The sequence below is a fragment of the Neovison vison genome, chromosome 12 (assembly GCF_020171115.1).
Source record: "Neovison vison isolate M4711 chromosome 12, ASM_NN_V1, whole genome shotgun sequence".
Classification (NCBI taxonomy): Eukaryota; Metazoa; Chordata; class Mammalia; order Carnivora; family Mustelidae; genus Neogale; species Neogale vison.
Window position 1 is genome coordinate 73964760 of NC_058102.1, and position 18999 is coordinate 73983758.

Here is an 18999-nt window from a genome sequence, read left to right on the forward strand (position 1 = left end):
TTCTCTTAGGTCCAGCTTTGTCAGGACATTCTTAAATAGTGATGGAGGAGGAAGCTACCCGGCAGAGTCAGACAGGTCCTGGTCAATCCACTTTAACAATTAGCCAAATGGCAGATGTCAGTTGGAGTCATGTCCCATTCCACTCACTGACAATTAGGAATTAGGCAAAATAGGAGTGTTTTCTCCTTTACTCTCCCTTTCTAAAATGCAGATTTTTTCTGAGTAGTGTTAGTTCCCACTGGATTTGCAAATGCACATCATGGGGCATCTGTAGGCTGTGCAGCGTTGGTATTATTTTTATATTATACATGGAAAACATCATGGTTAATGTCCTTGGATAACCTTGCATGCTTTCATTGGTTTTTCAAATCAGGTCCAATGAAGGGCCAGATTCCTCATAAAAATAATGACTAGCTTTGGAAACCCATATGCTCAGTTAAGGTTTCTGAGCTGCAGTAAATATAAAGAGTCATCAAAATGTTTATATTTGCAATTTCAATTCTTGATTCTTTTCTGAAAACCTATTCCATATAGTTATCTGGAAATTTTTATTTCCTTTGGTGCTGGGTCCAGAGTACAATTTATAAAACTTTATGTTGGGGTGGAAAGGCAAATTCACTTGCTGTTAAGACTTTAGAGGTTGTTTTAGCTACGGAGAGAGCATTGCCTACGTGCTGAGAATAACAAGAGAGCCATATTCTGAGTGCCTAAGTGTGTTGATTTTAGGCAGAGTAAAGAAAATGGCCCTGTGGCAGTTTTCTGTTTCAAAGAAGTGGAAAAGTATGTTGTAAAAAGGAAACTAGCTGAGGTGCTTGATGCAGGGTTCGTGCTAATTGTAAATTTTATTAATGCTTAACCGCATAGTCAGGATTCGTTTGCTAGGGTGGGGTCTGGTGAAGAATTCACCAGGTCCTTGTGAAACTCTCCCCCACTAAAGGCTTTCTAATAGGTAACGAATTCAGAATTGACCTCAAAGAATCTGACCATTACTGATGGGAAAGCAAAGTAAACACCACCGCTGAAGATGATTTTTCACCTGTTCATGAGTCTATATGCTTATTACTACGTATAGAAATTTTGGCTACTGAAATAGGAATTTCTTTCTGTTCAGAGACTTAACAAGCCAAATGCCAAGAGTGTTCTACTCTGTACAGATGAACATCCATCTGTCCATCTATATGGGAATATTTCTTTCTCAGTTGATGCTTTAGGAAACATTTTTTGATTTTGATCCATATAGAGAGTCTAAAGATAGTATATTGAAACACAGGTTTACGGGTTATTATTTTTCTAAATTTCTGTTCTGTGAGTGAAATTTGGAGAAGAGTCTTTGAAATAAGTAAATCATGGTGTCTCCTCCTAATAAGTATCAGAACTATGTAAATATCCCATTTCTCATCATACATTTGGCTTATTAATTTATTACTGCATTGATAATTTTTATCTGCAACAATTATTACTTGGTGTTTGCCAAATTCTAATATATTTTATCTCCATCATTCCTACTACTCTTATTAATTAGAATTCTACTGTAAGGAAGAGCTATTCCTTCCCTCATTTATTCAGTGATTGTATCAATGTGGGCTCATAACTATATTATTCTATTGATTATAATTCATTACTATAGTTATTTATTTTATTGTCCAAATTATCCCAGATTTGGCCATTGGGAGCCCCTTCTGACAGGCTCTTGTGTCCTTTAACAAACAGATCCTTGTTATTTTTTTTTTAATTTTTTTATAGATCCTGTTATTTTTTTAAAACATTTTGTTATTTACTCTTTGGCACCACAAGATGTATGAAACCATTTTGCTCTAGCTCAAGAACAGATCATTTCTCCAAAGAACTCTAGTTCTTTTAACTGGTGATTGCTATTTAGAAACAAAACCTGGGTGTAGGTATGCATTGCTACTGAGATGTTCTTGCTTCTGGGCCTCTCAGTGGGAATTGTGTGCATGGATATGCAAATAAGGAAATGTCTCTACCCATCTGTCTATCTATGAATATTTATCTACCCAGTAGAGACTGTAAGTTCATCCTGATGCTTATAATTACAGCTCGGTACCACTAGTTTCCTTTTAGAATTCTCTTTCCTGACTTGTAACTTTCTCCAAAAGTGAGAGAACTGGCATTCATGATTGATAATATAGTTACTTATTTGTTCAACCCTAGTATAAATATAAAGAAGTTTTTAAACTTGTGATCCGTGTGAGAATTTATTAACTCCACGATAGGAGTTGGGTACAGTTTTTTTGGTTTTAGCATATAGCAAAAAATACCAATTTCCCAAATTACTCAAGCCAGATCTTTTCTTCTCCAAACCTTTCAGTGTGGTTAAGTTGTTCCTTTGTAATACAACTAGGAACATTTGTTACTGTTTGTGTTCCACGTGGGGTCCCCTGACACCCAGAAACTGGTTTTACTTATTATTTATTTGGAAGGTCTGTGAAACATTACTATAGCTCTGAGAGTCAGGACTGTATGAGAAGGCTCCTGAAAGTTTACCTCATCCCTTGTTTTGAATTCCACCCCACCCCTCCTCCTCATTCCCCCTCATCCCCTGTGGCTTAACCAATTTCATTAGTTTCTGGTTTATTCTTTATTTTTTAATACAAATATATAGATACATACACATTTTCTTATACAGTGACTACATTTCAATTTTTTGTTTTTGTTTTGTAGTGGTAGTACTGGGCAGTGAATGCCATTTAGGGGTTTTCTGTCTTCAGGGGGCTGTTCATAATTGGTGTAGTCTTACCACTAATGTATCAGAAAGCTAATGAAACCATTATTTTCTTCCTTGAAAAACGTTTTTGCGATTTTTTTTCTAGAATGAAAGTGAGAGTGTGAATTTTGATGACCTCATTAGCACTGAACAGTCTTTTCCTTAATAGGATTTGTTTAAAAAAAATAGCAATAAAACAGTGTTTTTCAGGTTTTCCTTAACTCATTATATTTCCTTAACTCAATAAAACAGTGTTTTTCAGGTTTTCCTTAAATCATTTCCTTAACTCAAGTATCTCTAGCAAGATACTTAAAAATTCTCTCTCCCCTTATTAATTGAATTTGAATGATTTCAGGTATCTGTGAGAACAGTTAGATTGTTGTATAAACTGTGTTGTTTTGCTTCTCTAAAATACAAAAGAAAATGCTTCCCTGAGTCTATTTAAATAGTGCTATCGTGCATTTCATCAGACACTTTTTTTTTTCCCCCAAATACTCTGCAGGCCTTTGGGCAGTCCTTCTCCATCCACCGGAAGGTTGCTGAGGATGGAGAGACTCGGGAGGAAACGCTTCTGCAGGAGTCTGCATCCAAGGAAGCTTACTATCTGGGGAAGATCTTGGAGATGCAGAACGAACTGAAGCAGAGCCGGGCCGTGGTCACCAACGTTCAGGCAGAAAACGAGAGACTCACAGCCGTCGTGCAGGATCTGAAGGAGGTAAGCAGCAAACTTCCTGAGAGAGATTTGTGTGAGCAAGCAATAAGATAAAATTCTTTCTAAGAGAGAGGAATAAAACATTTTCTTTGCTCAGAGGAGCTGCCTTACACAAGAAGCACTTAAAGCTAATGCTAGCTATTTTTCTTGTTTAGGGAAATGACAGCTTGTTCTGAGATGACTTTTCTCTTATTGTGTGTTAAGAATTAAAATCTGTTTATTAAGTAGTTAGGACCTGGCCTTACTATTTCTGCAAAAGTTTAAAGAAAGATAGTGACCTTAGCTCCTCCTCTCACTTTTACCTGTTCTAATACAAGGTGGAGGAGAACAGTTGGCTGTGATCCTCTCTGCCAGCACTAATTCAAAATGACCGTAGTGTTAGCTCAGGACCCTTCCCACTAGGGAATGAGACCTCAGGGGAGTGTCTGTGGGGTCGTAGAATCTGGCCATGCAGAGTCATTAACTGTGTTTCTGGTTTTAGGGAAGGCAGCAGATTACAGCTGGTATGAATCAGGTCGGGGAGCCTCCTCAGTCGCTGCACTCAACTGTTTCTCTTTGGCTTTTCCACGCAGCGTCACGTGGCAGGCCATTTTCAGAGTGGCAGAGTCATTCTTTACTGGAGGGGCGGTAACGGGGAACAGCTTCAACCGCCAGACCCTTTTAAGAACATTTTTGGAAACGTTACTCCATTTTTTGATAAGAAAACTATAGAAGAGGTGCAGATATCCTCTGAATCTTACAGCAGTGCCGTGGAGATTGACGAGCCAAGCAGGGTTATTAACTGAGCGTTGTAGTAATACAAAAAGGAAAGATGAAAAATTATTAAAGATTGTGAAATACAAGAGAAATAATCCACTGATATTTTTCTCTTGAAATTAGTGACATATTACAAATACAGTAAATTATCCTCAATTTATTGGAATTTAATCAATAATTTACATTTACACATAGCCATATTGTAATGAACTAAGTGCATATTGACAAGAGGGTTTCTGCTTTACCTAGCTCATTCTCTTTGGACATGCCCAAATACAGCAATATGACTTCTAGAGACCGAGAAGCAGCCAACCAGGTGGGAGTTGGTGCTGGGTACTGAGAAGAACATGAGACAGTTTTCTGGATACCCAGCCCCATTTCCCTCCAAAGCCAGTGGTTGTTAAGAAAAAAGCTCCTCTCTGGTTCTGTATCGGATGCCTCTGTGCGTGTTGGGTGTGGGCCATCACTTGCTTACCCTTTGGAGTCCCAGTCCCTGCTCCTCCTAAGGAATTCATTCACGCTTTTAGCCCCAGGCTTCCTTATGAGACAAGCGTCCACTGTGGAAGTGGACCTGAGATCATGTAGTGTCGTAGGCTACCACCCTGGATCAAACAAGGTCCCAAACAGCCACAGAGGGCAGCCATGAGCCGTGGATCCACACGGCAAGTTGGCAGAGGGACTGAGAAGGCCAGGCAACATGAGGGTGGTGGACACACACACACACACACACACACACACACACACACGTGGTTTGTGGAGAGTAACTGCAGGCAATGAGTCAAGCAGCGTTGATTGCCAGTTGGATGGATCCTCTGAAAAGCTGCGTACCCCCACGGTGCATGGCAGCTACAACTGAGCATCGAGCCGTCAGGGTTGGGGAAGGGCCGAGCATCCAGAGATGTTTCTCTGTTGAGGCTTTACAGTGGTGACTAACGAAGCCTCCTCGTAACATAGACCGTGCTTGAGGGCTATTTCCAGTGAGCAGATTTAGGATCACCAGCAGGATCCTCATTAATTAATTAAGAGTAATGAAGAGTAGGAGGATGTAAGTTAGGAATGCACTGAGGCAGCAAAGAAGAAAAGATCTTGAGTAGCTGTTCGTTTCAGATCAGTTCTCCAATTGTACTGAGCGTCAGAGTCACCTTGAGGACGTGTCAAAACATGATCCTGGACCCTACCCCCAGAAATTTGATTCTGGAGGTCTAGGTGGAGCTTAAGAATATACATTTCTCACAAGTTCACAGCAGGCAGTAGCGTGGCTGCTTCACTTATTTAAACTTTTTGACTGGCCCAAAGCTAGGGAAGGGAGTATCATTGGGTTCACAATTGGGGGAATTACTGAATGGATCACTGGGTTATAATTCTCTATTTCTATACATTTTCAGTAGTTGATTGCAGTAAGAGAATGACTTGCTTCATCCAAAGTTGTGTATTTTTTAAAATCTAATATATACATAAAGCAATCTAGCCTATGAATGTATTCATTCAGGTTTACCAGTTAACTAAAAGAAAAAAAAAAAAGCCAGGTTGTTGGTTTCCTGGGCTTGTAAGTATGGTAGTATATTTGTTGGTGTTCTCTCTGCTAGGCTGGAAGCTGTTGGTATTACTATACCGGGAGGCCTGCTGGGTTTCATCCAGGCCTCATGTTTTAATGTACCTAGTAAAATTATGAACATTTAGAGCTGAGTATGTTTGCAAAAGGAGGAAAGGAATGAACTGTATGTTTTGGAACATTGATACAGACTTTTTGATTGAGGTGATTGGCATATAACATTATATTAGCTCAGGTATATGGTGTAGTGGCTTGATATTTATATTGCACAACAATTACTACGGTAAGCCAGTAATGTCCATCACTTTACATAGTTACAAAAAAAATCTTCTTTCTTGGTACACTCGGGTGGCCTGGCTGCTTAGATGTCCAACTCTCTGTTTCAGCTCAGGTCATGATTTCCTGGTTGTGGGATCCAGCTCTACACCCAGCTCCATGCTCAGCATGAAGTCTGCCTAGGATTCTCTCTCTTCCCCTCCCTCTACCCCTCCCCTGACTCGTGCACATATGCATGCTCTCTCTTTCTCTAAACTAAATAAATAAAATCTTGAAAGAAGTGTTTTTTTTTTTTAATTTTATTCATTTATTTGACAGAGAGAGAGAGAGAAAGCAAGCACACAAGCAGGGGGAACAGCAGAGAGAGAGGGAGAAGCAGGCTCTCCACTGAGTAGAAAACCCAATGTGGGGCTCAATCCCAGGACCCTGGGATCATAACCTGGGCCAAAGGCAGATGCCCAACTGACTGAGCCCCCAAGGCACCCCTTGAAAGAAATTTTTTTTCCTGTGATGAAACCTTTTAAGATCTATTCTCTTAGCAAATATGTATTACAGTTTTATTAACTATGGTCACCATACTGTACATTATATCCCCATGACTTATTTATTTTATAACTGGAAGTCTGAATTGATAAAGCTTTTTGATGTCTGGTGTTAAATTCAAATCCCAGATTTGTTTTTATTATAGACTCAATTTAATTAATTTATTTTTGTACTCTGAGCTTTGATTGATGCATAGCGATTGGAGGAGAGAGCATGAAACAAAAAATTATGACCTGATGGGCCATGAGAAATACACAAGAATGACCAGCACAAAATGCAGTAAATCATCAGTTTGACAGATGCTGTGTGAATTTAATTTATGAAATCATTTTTATTTACTGAAAGTAAATTATTTACTCATTTATTTATTCATCTCTTATTTCAGTAGGATTATTGGTACTGGCCAAGGTTTGCGTGTGTGTGTGTGTGTGTGTGTGTGTGCACACGCGTCAACATGGTGTGTATATTATGGGAGCTTTACATATATGTTTGTAAACGTGTAATTCCTAGGTCAGATTCTCTTCCATATATGGCAGGTATAGGATAATGTAGTGGGAAAAACCCATAAAATTTTCTGAATTCGATATTAGAAAATTAATATTCTAGACTCAGCTCTGCCAAAAGGTTTTATAATTATATCCATGGTATTTATAGAAGATTATTTTAGCATGTGTATAGTAAATACAGTACATAGTAAACATAAACTGTTATCATTAATAGTTTTCTGCATCCTCCATAAAAACATTGTTGGGGATATCTTTATTATGTTCATCTAGTTCATCCATTTTCTTAGGTTAAAGAAACATCATATAGATTCCTCTTTGAATTTATTGCCTTGGAAATTCTTTCTGTTGAGATGAATGAGGCAGTAGGAATTACAGTGTGCTTTTTTTCCTGCTTTGATTGTTAAGAAACTCCAGGACTATGTTTAACTGTGAAGACTAAGATTTTCCATATAATTCTTCCCATTTTTATTATCCTTATTGTATATGTGTCTTTAATGGTAAACTGCTTTGAATAATTTTTTGAAGTATATAGAGTATGAAGAAAAAAATATCACCCCAACAAAGCACCAAATAAGAGTTAATCCTGTAGGGCAGGGAGGAAAAACAGCCCTGGGTTACCTTGACCAGCATCATTTTGGTGTGAGCTTAGAGAACAGATAGATTACTATAGTGAGGGGTGCCCGGGTGGCTCAGTGGGTTAAGCCTCTGTCTTCGGCTCAGGGTCCTGGGATCGAGTCCCACATTGAGCGCTCTGATTGACAGGAAGCCTGCCTCTCCCCCACCCCATCTGACTCTCTGCCTACTTGTATCTCTCTCTCTCTATCAAATTAAAAAAAAAAGATTATTATAATGACTAAGCAGATATTTAGTAAACAAATTTGATTTTCATCTTTCTTTGACCCTATAGATGTAACATGTAAAATGTAGCCTAAATAGGTGTATTTGACCAATATTTATTGAACATTTACTTTGTACTAAATTAAAATCCACATTGATGAAATCATAAAAGAGGATAATGAAACTTTTAGTTGTTAGTAAGTTAAGTCAGAATTTACTGCACTATTTTACAAACTATACAGTACAATTTTACAAATATTCCTAAAACAGAACTGGCTTATATGTGAAAAAGAGATGTTATGAAAGGTAGACCCCTTCAGGTGGAATGCAGAAGATTGGAGTTCTAAAATGGATTATTGACCTTAGTGGAGATCAAGTCTTTACTTTCAAGTGAAAATAACTTAACATGGACTGCCAGACAGTGTGCCTGGCACTGTTCTAAATTCTTTGTGTGGATTAACTTGCTGAACCCTTTTAACACTCCACTGAGGTAGGTTCTGTTACTCTATCATTTCATTTTTCTGACAGGACATGTAAATCTGAGGTCACATAACCTGTCCAAAGTCCAAAGCATGTTGGTAATAAGTGATAAGCCAGGATGAGAATTCAGAAGGTGGCTCTGATCTAGACATTGTGCACTGCCAAGAGCACAAGTTTAGTCCTGCCTCAAGCTAATGAAATTTCTGGCAAAATATATGAAGCTTTAGTACATTATCTAAATTTGTAACTTATTGGAATATTATCATTAGCCTTTTGTTGGGATGTGGCCATTTTATATTTTAAAAAGTGCTTAATCCATATGATTTTTTAATAAGATTTATTTATGTTAAAGAGAGAGACAGTGAGGGGCACCTGGGTAGTTCAGTGGGTTAAAGCCTCTGCCTTCAGCTCAGGTCATGATCCCAGGGTTCTGGGATCGAGCCCCACCATTAGGCTCTCTGCTCAACAGGAAGCCTGCCTCCCTCCCACCTCTCTCTGCCTGCCTCTCTGCCCACTTGTGATCTCTGTCTGTCAAATAAATAAAATCTTTTTAAAAAGAGAGAGAGAGAGTGTGTGTGTGAGTGCAAGAGAGCAGGGGGAGGGGCAGAAGGGAAAGTGAGAGAAAATTTTGAGCAGACTCCATGCTGAGTGCAGAGGCCCATGCAGGACCTCTATCCCAGGACTCTGAGATCATGACCTGAGCCAAAACCAAGAGTGGGATGCTCACTGACTGAGCCGTCCAGGTACCCCAATCTATATAATTTTTTAAAAAGATTTTTTAAAATTTATTTATTTGACAGACAGAGATCACAGATAGGCAGAGAGACAGGTAGAGAGAGAGGAAAGGAAGCAGGCTCCCTGCCAAGCAGAAAGCCTGATGTGGGGCTCGATCCCAGGACCCTGGGATCACGACCTGGCAGAGGCTTTAACCCACTGAGCCACCCAGGAACCCCCAATATAATTTTTACCAAAAAATTTTTTAAGTTTTTTATTTAAGTAATCTCTACCACCCAATGGGGGACTTGAACTCATGACCCTGAGATCAAGAGTCACATGCTCTTCCAACTGAGCCAGACGGGTGCCCCAATCCATATGACTTTTACATTTGAAGCTCTTCTGCTTCAATGGAATATACAACCAGATTTCATAATATACCAGTGGTTCAAATTCCAGAAACCTAATGATGCCAACATTGTAGGAATATACCTAATCCACTATAAGGAATCCATATCTATAAGCTTTTCAGGGCAGGAAGGCTCTCAGTGATTATTTGGTAAAGGGGTGCCTGGGTGGTTCCATTGTTAAGCATCTGTCTTCGGCTTAGGTCATGATTCCAGGGTCCTGGGATGGAGGCCTGCATCAGGCTTCTGGCTCAGCAGGGAGTCTACTCCCTCTCCCTCTCTGTGTGCTCACTGCTCTCTCTCTAGCTCTTTCTCTCAAATGAATAAAGAATAAAATCTTTTTTTAAAAAAAAGATTATTTGGTAAAGACTACTCCCAGATCAACAGTTCTTTCTCCAGTATCCCTAAATGGTCATGTAGACCTTACTCAGACATTTGCAGCACTGTGGAGAAGAAAAACTGTGAGTCCTTTCGAGGAAGGAACTGTGCTTTGTCTGTCCTTTATCTTTGAATCCCCAGCACTCAGCACAGTGCCTTGCCAAATTAGACATTAAAAAATATTTGTTGACTTGAAATGAAAGAACATACTTTGGGAGTTAGCTACTCCTAGGTTTGAATTCCTGCTGTATCACTTACCAACTGTGTGATACTGACAAATTACTTTTGTTCTCTAAGCTACACTTAAAGTTAACTCCGATGTGGAGGTGGTAATACTAATGTGCAGGTCCTGTGCAAAATATCTGGAGCTGCTAAATGACTGTTTATTCCCTTTCTTACAACTTCTTCCCAAGGATGCCCACCCTGTCACTTGGCAGCTCCAATTGTTAAACTGCTCTTTTTTTATTAAATGAAAAGTTGGGGCGCCTGGGTGGCTCAGTGGGTTAAGCCGCTGCCTTTGGCTCAGGTCATGATCTCAGGGTCCTGGGATCGAGTCCCGTATCGGGCTCTCTGCTCAGCAGGGAGCCTGCTTCCCTCTCTCTCTCTCTGCCTGCCTCTCCATCTACTTGTGATTTCTCTCTGTCAAATAAATAAATAAAATCTTTAAAAAAGAAAAAATGAAAAGTTGACTCCCTGTCATTTTTACCAATTGGCCATATTTCTAGCCTCTGGATCTATATATATGTATATATACATATATATATTTTTATATATATATACATATATATTTATATATATTTATACTTTAAAAATAGTTTAAAATATTAAATTTAAAAATATTTATACTTTAAAAATAGTATATATATCTATATATGTACATATATATTTTTTATATGTATATATACATATATATTTATATATATTTATATTTATACTTTAAAAATAGTATATATATCTATATATATGTACATATATTTTTAGTTTCCTATTCCACTTGACAATGTTAGCCTATGCCCAATAGCTTCAAATATTTGCAAAGAACTATCTTGTCTTCTCTTTTTCAGACTAAACATACCTAGATCCATTAACATTTCTTTAAGTAACATGGTTTCAGGGTGCCTTACCTTCTTAGACTAGCATCCAGTGTCTCTTAAAAATGTGTGTCTGCTTTTAAAAAACATATAATTAAGGGGTTTTACCCCTATTATAAATATCCTTGAAATTTTGAATCATTAGACCTAGATTTTGAGTTTCTCATCTTAGTGTTTTAATTTCTTTGGATTTCCAACTTTGCAGTCATACATTCATTCATTCAACGAAGGTCTCTTAAGTGCTTACCATGAGCCAGATGCTTGGGGAACATCAGTGGGTAAAAGATTCAATAATAAGTGGTTGTTTTCAATGTTAAAACAGCTAAATGTACTTAGAAACTGTTTCCTTCTACTCTTTATTATCTGTGGAAATAGAGAGTAAGCTGTGTTTTAGATAATCTATGTGATAGATTGGATGTTTGCACACCTCCCTCCCACCCCCGCCACTGCCAAACATTCTTATATTGAAACTAACCTCCAATGCGGTAGTATTTGGAGATGAGGTTTTTAGAAATGATTAGGTCTTAAGGGTGGAGGCCTTGTAAATGGCTTTAGCACGCTCATAAAAAAGATGTCCCTAGCCCCTTCCACCATGTGAAGACACTGCAAGAAGATGGCCATCTCTGAACCAGGAGGAATGCCCTCACTTGACACAGAACATGCCTGTGCCTTGATCTTGGACTTCTGGCCTCCAGACTGTGAGAAATAAGTGTTTGTTGTTTAAGCCACCCATTTTATGGTATTTTATTATAGCAGCCAATGGGATTAGGACAACATATAACATGTTGTATATTATATGCATCTAAGTCTCTTATTAAAACTACAAATATATAGTACTTGCTGTGACAAAGTGAAAAACACCCTCTGAAGCCAGATTAGATGTTATGACCTCAGTCACTAAATACATATTCACTTTATTCCAAGGAGAGCAGCTACTTTAAAAAATTGATTTGCTTATTTTATAAACAGATGATTTGGTAATAGGGTAGAATTAGAAACCAGGAAATCTAGGGGCGCCTGGGTGGCTCAGTCATTAAGCGTCTGCCTTCTGCTCAGGTCATGATCCCAGGGTCCTGGGATCCAGCCCCTCTTTGGGCTCCCTACTTGTCAGGAAGCCTGCTTCTCCCTCTCCCACTCCCCGTGCTTGTGTTTCCTCTCTCGCAGTCTCTGTCTCTGTCAAATAAATAAGTAAAATCTTAAAAAACAAACAAACAAACAAACACAGAAAGACACCAAGAAATCTGAGTTCATGTCTTAACTATTTTACCCATTATGTGGTTAAACTTTTCATTTCCCATATAAACATTATAGGAACTTTAATAATAACCTGTCCTGTTCCCCATGATTTTGTTAAGGATAAAATATCTTCATGAAAATGCTTTATAAGAACGAAAAGGAAATGCTCTATTTATTGTTTCAAGGTTTGGTTATCAGACTTACTCACACATAGCAAGACAAATAAATTAGAAAGATGTATTGGTGTATCGGGAAAGGCCTCAGCACCTTCCAGGAATAGCAAGAATAATGCCTGACTCCTGACACCAAAAGAGGAAACAACACATATTTTAAAGTCATAGATTGAAAAAGGAGAGTTGTCTAGGTGTTCTATCCGTGTGACACAGCCTTTCACACCTGGCTTGTTCTTGAAAGGGTCACTATGTTATGAGTACCACATCAAATGTGCTTACAGATGATCCAAGTCATGGGGCAAGATTAAATTATTTAATTAACACATCCAGTAAATAATAAAGCTTTTCTTGTAGTCTCTGGTATTGGTCTTTGGGAGCTGTGTTTACACATAGCTGAATTAACTTGACACTTCCAACTGAATGATGATTTTTACCATTCTGCAAATGGCTTGGTGATAGCTGGAAAGTGGTCTATTTTCCTGGCATGTCCCAATTTCTCCCCAGCTCCCCACTCTTTTTGGGAATGGACTTTATGCCTCTTGGAATGATGCAAGCCCCAGTGAAGAATTAACAGTGTTTTAATTGGTTTAAATAACTAATAACAATATCATAGCTAACATTTTTGAGAGCTTACCATGTTCCAAGCATGATATCAGCACTTTAACCTCATCATCTCATTTAATTCTCTCAACAGAATTACAAGGCGTGCACTGTTTCTCTGTTTCCTCTCTATATTTACTCGCCTCTACTTGCGAGGCAAAGAGGCTGAACAGCTTGTCTATCAAGTAGTCAAGCTGGCTTGAAAATCTGACTCTGGAGCCCCTGCTCTTAATTATGGTAGAGCCTGCTGTTGGTTTATTAATTCCACTGGAGAGAGCTATATTTCTTTTGGAGGAAAAGTTCTTTCCAACACTTGTTAAGTTACTATAAACAAATATCCCAAATTAACATCATCAGGAATTTGAAAGCAAGAGTTTAATGATATACAGACAATTCACCTTTGAATCATGGGGATTTGATGATGCCTTTGGGAAAAACAAGTTACATAAGTGGGCTTGTTTGTAGGACTAGTTCAAAATTATAAGCTTATAGAATTTGGGGGGTGGAGATAGATCTGCAGTCCTATGAATTTTAACAAATAGATTCATGTAACCACAGCCACGATCAAGATGCAGAACAGCTTTATCACCCTAGAACCTCCCCTGTGCTGTGCTACTCCTTTGTAGGCATACCCTCCCCCACTCAATTTCTGATAACCAATCATCTATTCTTAATCACTTAGTTTTACTTTTTCAGTCATATAAATGGAATCAAACAGCATATAACCTTTTGAGGTTAGGTCTTTTCTCTCAGCATAATGCCTATGAGATTCATCCAAGTTTTTACATATATCAGTAAGTCTTCCTTTTTGTTATGGAATAGGTTTCCACTGTGTGGGATGTGCTATAGTTGTTGTTGTTTTTTATCAGTTCACCTGTTGAAGAACATTTGGTTCATTTTCAGATTTTGGCAGCTATAAACAGAGCTGTTATATACATTCATGTGTATTTGTATTTTTGTGTGAACGTAAGTTTTCATTTCTCTGGGACAAATACTAGGAGAGTGAGAATTCTTGGTCAGATGGTATATGTGGGTTTAACTTTTTCAGAGTGGCCATACCATTTTGCCTTTCTTCTAGCAATGTGTAAAAGTTCTAATTTCCCTTCATGCTTTCCAACACATGACATTATCAGTATTTTTAATTTTAGCCATTCTGATAGGTGTGTAGTAGTATCTCATCATGGTTTTGTTTGCATAATGGCTAACAATTTTGAACATCCTTTCATGTGTTTATTTGCCTTCCATATATTTTCCTTGGTAAAGTTTGTTTGAGGTTTTTTTCCACTTATTAGTTGTGTTCTTTTCATAGGTACGTTTTGAGGATTCTTTATATATTCTGGCTACAAGACCTTTGTAAGATAAGTGATTTGCAAATGTTTTGTCCTAGTATTCGGCTTGTCTTTTCTTTCTCTTTAAAGTGTCTTTTGCAGAGTATAACACTTTTCATTTTGGTTAAGTCTAATGTGTCAAAAAAAAATTAGAGAGTTGGGGAAAGGCTGGAATGAGTTAAGGGGGTCAAAAGCTACAAACTTCCAGTTAGAAAAAAAATAAGTTATGAAGATGTAATGTAGAGCATGACAACTAGAGTTAATAATACTGTATTGCATAGTTGAATGTTGCTAAGAGAGTAGAGCTTTTTTTTAAGATTTTATTTATTTATTTGACACAGAGAGAGAGGGAGAGAGAGAGAACACAAACAGGGAGAGTGGGAGAGGGAGAAGCAAGCTTCCTGTGGAGCAGAGAGCCCGATATGGGAATCGATCTGAGGACCCTGGGATCACGACCTGAGCTGAAGGCAGATGCTTAACAACTGAGCCACCCAGGCACCGCACTAAGAGAGTAGATCTTAAAAATACTCAGCATATGCAAAAAATTCTATAACTCTATATGGTGACAGATGCTAACTATATTTATTGTATATTATATACTTATTGTGATCATTTTGCAGTGCATACAAATATTGGATCATTATATTATATACCTGAAACTAATATAATATCATGATACCTGAAGCTAATATAATATCATGTGTCAATTTTACCTCAATAATAACAACACATTTTATGTGTCATGCTTCTAATATCAGATTTAAGAATACTTTTCTATCCCCATGTCATGAAGATTTTTTCCTATATTTTCGTTTTAAAGCTTTTTAGATTTAAATTTAGCTCTGTGTTCCCTTTGAGTTAAATTTTGTGTAAGGTATGAAGTTTAAGATGAGGTTTATTTATTGTTTTTACATATAAATGTCTGATTGTTCCATCACTATTTGTTAAAAAGACTGCATTCCATTAAGTTGCCTTTGCACCTCTGTTAAAATCAATTGCCTATATTTGTTTGGGTGTATTTCTACACTCTCTGTTCTGTTCTGCTGATTTATGTGCCTGTCCCTTTACCAGTACCACACTGTCATGATGAAGTCATAGAGGTAACAGGAAGCCAAATCTTGAAGGATCTTATAGATCTTTGAAAGGATTTTGGCTTTTGCTTTGAGTGAAATGGAGTTACTGGAAAATATTGAGCAAAAGAGTGACATGACTTTAATGAGGCAAGGATAAGAGTAGGAAAATTTTGCAGTCATCCAGATTTGAGAAGATGGTGGTTTTGGCCAGAATGATAGGTGAAGGTGGTGAAAAGAGGTCATAAATTATGAATGTATTTTTTTCTTTTAAAATTTTTATGTATTTATTTGACAGAGAGAGAGCACAAGCAGGGAGAGCAGCAGAGGGAGATGGAGAAGCAAGCTCCCCGCTAAGCAGGGACCCCTCCCCTCCCACTGCAGGACTCAGTCCCAGAACCCTGAGATCATAGCCTGAGCCAAAAGCAGAGGCTTAACCATCTGAGCCACCTAGGTGCCCATGAATGTATTTTGAGAGTAGAGCCGACATGACTTTTTAATGGGTTGGATGTAGAGACAAAGAAATAAGGAGGAGAAAGGATGACACCAGTCTAAGGTTTTAGCTTGACCCATTGAAAAATGGAATTATCATCAGCTGAGATGGGGCAAGTGTCAGGTGAAACAAGTTTTAGGAGGGAGGATCAGAACTTAAGTTTTGGATGTGTTGAATTTTAAATTTTGATTAGACCTCCAAGTGTAAAATATGGATGGGTTCTTAGACATGAAGGCTTAGAGTTTGGGAGAGAGATTTAGGGATAGAAATATAACTTGTGGATTTATCAGCAGATGTATGTTATTTAAGGAATATCAGAGATGTCGTTAAGACCAGAGTATAGATAGAAAAGGTGGAGGACCAAGAACTGAGTCCTAGACTACCTCAGTGAAATTGGGGACAAGAAAGGAAACTAGCAAAGAAGACTAAACATCCTAGTGGGGTAGAAAGGAAATAAAGAGAGAATGGTTCCTGGAAGACAAATGAGGAAAGTGCTGTCTCTGAAGGAGGTTATCAACAGTGCAAATGCTGCTAATAGGTCAAACAATGAGGAAACTAAATAGACTTTTGGATTTAGCATCAGTCACCTCAGTGAGAGGGGTTTCCATGGAGTGGTGGAAACAAAAGTCTGATTTGGAATGGTTTAAGAGAGACTGGATGCTGGATGGCGAGGAGTTGAAGACAGAGAATAGAGACAACTTTTTTTTTTTTTTTTTTTTTTTTAGTTTATTTGCAAAGAAGACCAAAGAAATGAGCAGGTAGCTGTAGCTACGGGACAAAATGAACTCAAGAGAAAGTTGTTGGTTTTTACTCTTTTTTTTTTTTTTTTAATGTGAAAGAAATAATAATGTAACACTGTATGTGAGTGCTGATTGCTGATGGGTGACCTACCAGGGAGGGAAATTTTAATGATTTAAGAGGAAAAGAGGAGAATGCCTAGAACAATTGATTTCCTTGATTGAAAGAGAGAGCAGTGGAACCTGGTACCAAAAAATGGAGGGATTGCCTTTAAAAAGGAGCAAGGAATAGGATGCCTGGGTGTCTCAGTCGGTTCACTCTTGATTTCACCTCAAGTCTTGATCCTATCAGTGTTGTGAGTTCAAGCCCTGTGTGGGGCTCCAGGCTGAGTGTGGAACCTACTAAAAAAAATGCTGATTTGGGGGTACCTGGATGGCTCAGTTTGTTAAGCATCTGACTCTTGATTTTGGCTCAGGTCATGATCTTGGAGTCGTGAGATCGAGCCCCACATCAGGCTCTGCACAGGGTGTGGAGTCTGCTCAAGATTCTTTCTCTCCTTCTTCTGGCCCTCTCCCAACCTGTGTGGCCCCTACCCCCCATTCTCTCTCTCTCAAAGAAAAAAAAAAAAGGAGCAAGGAAGTTTCATCTTTGGCAATACTTGGAAAAGCAGAGTATGTGGATGTAGACATAGGTACTTTGTTAGGTGTGAGCGAAGAGAGTCTTTCCAAGTCCTCTTCAGGCTGCTTCATTTTCCTCACTGAAGCAGAAAGCAAGGCCAGTAGCTGAGAAGAAAATGGGGGAGGTGTTATGTTTTGAGGAGAAGTAATGAAATAATCACCTGGGAGTGAGTCACTAAGGTAGGACGGGCAGAAGCAGGAGGAGGACATCCCTCAGGAAGAGGAATTCCAGGAATCAAGATCATCTGTGTACATATTGAGAATGCCAGGAATTAAGACTAGACCAGAACCTCTAGAGATACTGGTGATAAGCCTGGAGCTGAAGTCTTGGAGAAATGAGGAAGAGAATGTGTTGGTGTGTGAGAGCTGACAGTGTCCGTGCTGGTAATGGACAGTATGTAGGGTTTAATGCTACCCTGCTGCTGCTCCCTTGTCCCAGTGAAAGCTACTGTTATTTGTGTCCCCCCAAAATGTATATTTATCAGCTCAAGAAGAAAATCTCCTAATGACTTGAGGTTCGAAGCAGAGGAGTTTCAGGGGACGTGGGAAAGAGACTGCTCTGGAAGCAGCCATGTGGAGCAAAAGGGGCACCCATTCCACCTCCAGGCCAGCACTTGAGAGGGTTGCCGGGGAAACAGTGTCCCCAGGGAGAGTCAGGTTTCCATTACCTCCAGGTAAGGAGTGCACTACACACATCTGTAAAACTGATACGATGCCTGCTGTGACCCCATATGCTCAGTCCGTGGATATCGACTCAAATGCATGCATTATTGTAGGGAGCATATACACTTAATTTCTCTTTTTGAGGACTGGAAGTGTTTTTTCCATGATTTCAGATGTTGGATTATTATGTTTGTCAATGAGAAATAACATAACAGCTTTTGAATAGCTCCGAAAATGATGTCAGTTGATTTTTTTTTCCAATTTATTTATTTTCAGAAAAACAGTATTCATTATTTTTTCACCACACCCAGCGCTCCATGCAAGCCGTGCCCTCTATAATACCCACCACCTGGTACCCCAACCTCCCACCCCCCCGCCACTTCAAACCCCTCAGATTGTTTTTCAGAGTCCATAGTCTCTCATGGTTCACCTCCCCTTCCAATTTACCCAAAAGCATATACCCTCCCCAATGTCCATAACCCTACCCCCCTTCTCCCAACCCCCCTCGCCCCAGCAACCCACAGTTTGTTTCGTGAGATTAAGAGTCACTTATGGTTTGTCTCCCTCCCTATCCCATCTTGTTTCATGGATTCTTCTCCTACCCACTTAAGCCCCCATGTTGCGATGTCAGTTGATCTTAACACAAAAATATTATTAGCTTTTTTGAGATTAGAGAGGTGATAAGGTACTCCATCTTTATAATCCCAAATATCCAGATGTTGGACCTCATTTGGACACAGCTTCAAAATAGTACCTTCTTTGTGATGCCTTCGTTTCTGCATTAGACAATGTGAAGGGGCATTAACTTCTGGCCTGAGATGATAGTTGCATCAATTTCCTGTGTGATAGCCAGTCATTAAACCAGTGCCAAATGAGGAATTAAATGGGAAACTGCAGGGAAGGTCAAGCCAAAGTTAGAAATGGTGAGAGAGCATTGCTCAGAACATACTTTAGAGATAGAAACTCAGAAACTGACAAGTTTTAAAGAAAGTCTATTTTTAAAGTAATCCTGCATAGTCTACTTTTTTTAAAGGTAATTAAGTT

At 38.8% G+C, this 18999-nt stretch overlaps 1 protein-coding gene across 6 annotated transcripts in view; it reads left to right on the forward strand.

Moving 5' to 3' along the window:
* The window catches only part of BICD1 (BICD cargo adaptor 1), a 223460-nt gene that overhangs the window by 95286 nt on the left and 109175 nt on the right, over window positions 1-18999 (forward strand). For all 6 annotated transcript variants that reach the window (XM_044228413.1, XM_044228415.1, XM_044228417.1 and 3 more), the window contains exon 2: window positions 3228-3440. In XM_044228413.1, coding sequence (XP_044084348.1) covers window positions 3228-3440 — 213 coding nt within the window. The remainder of the gene's footprint in view (window positions 1-3227; window positions 3441-18999) is intronic.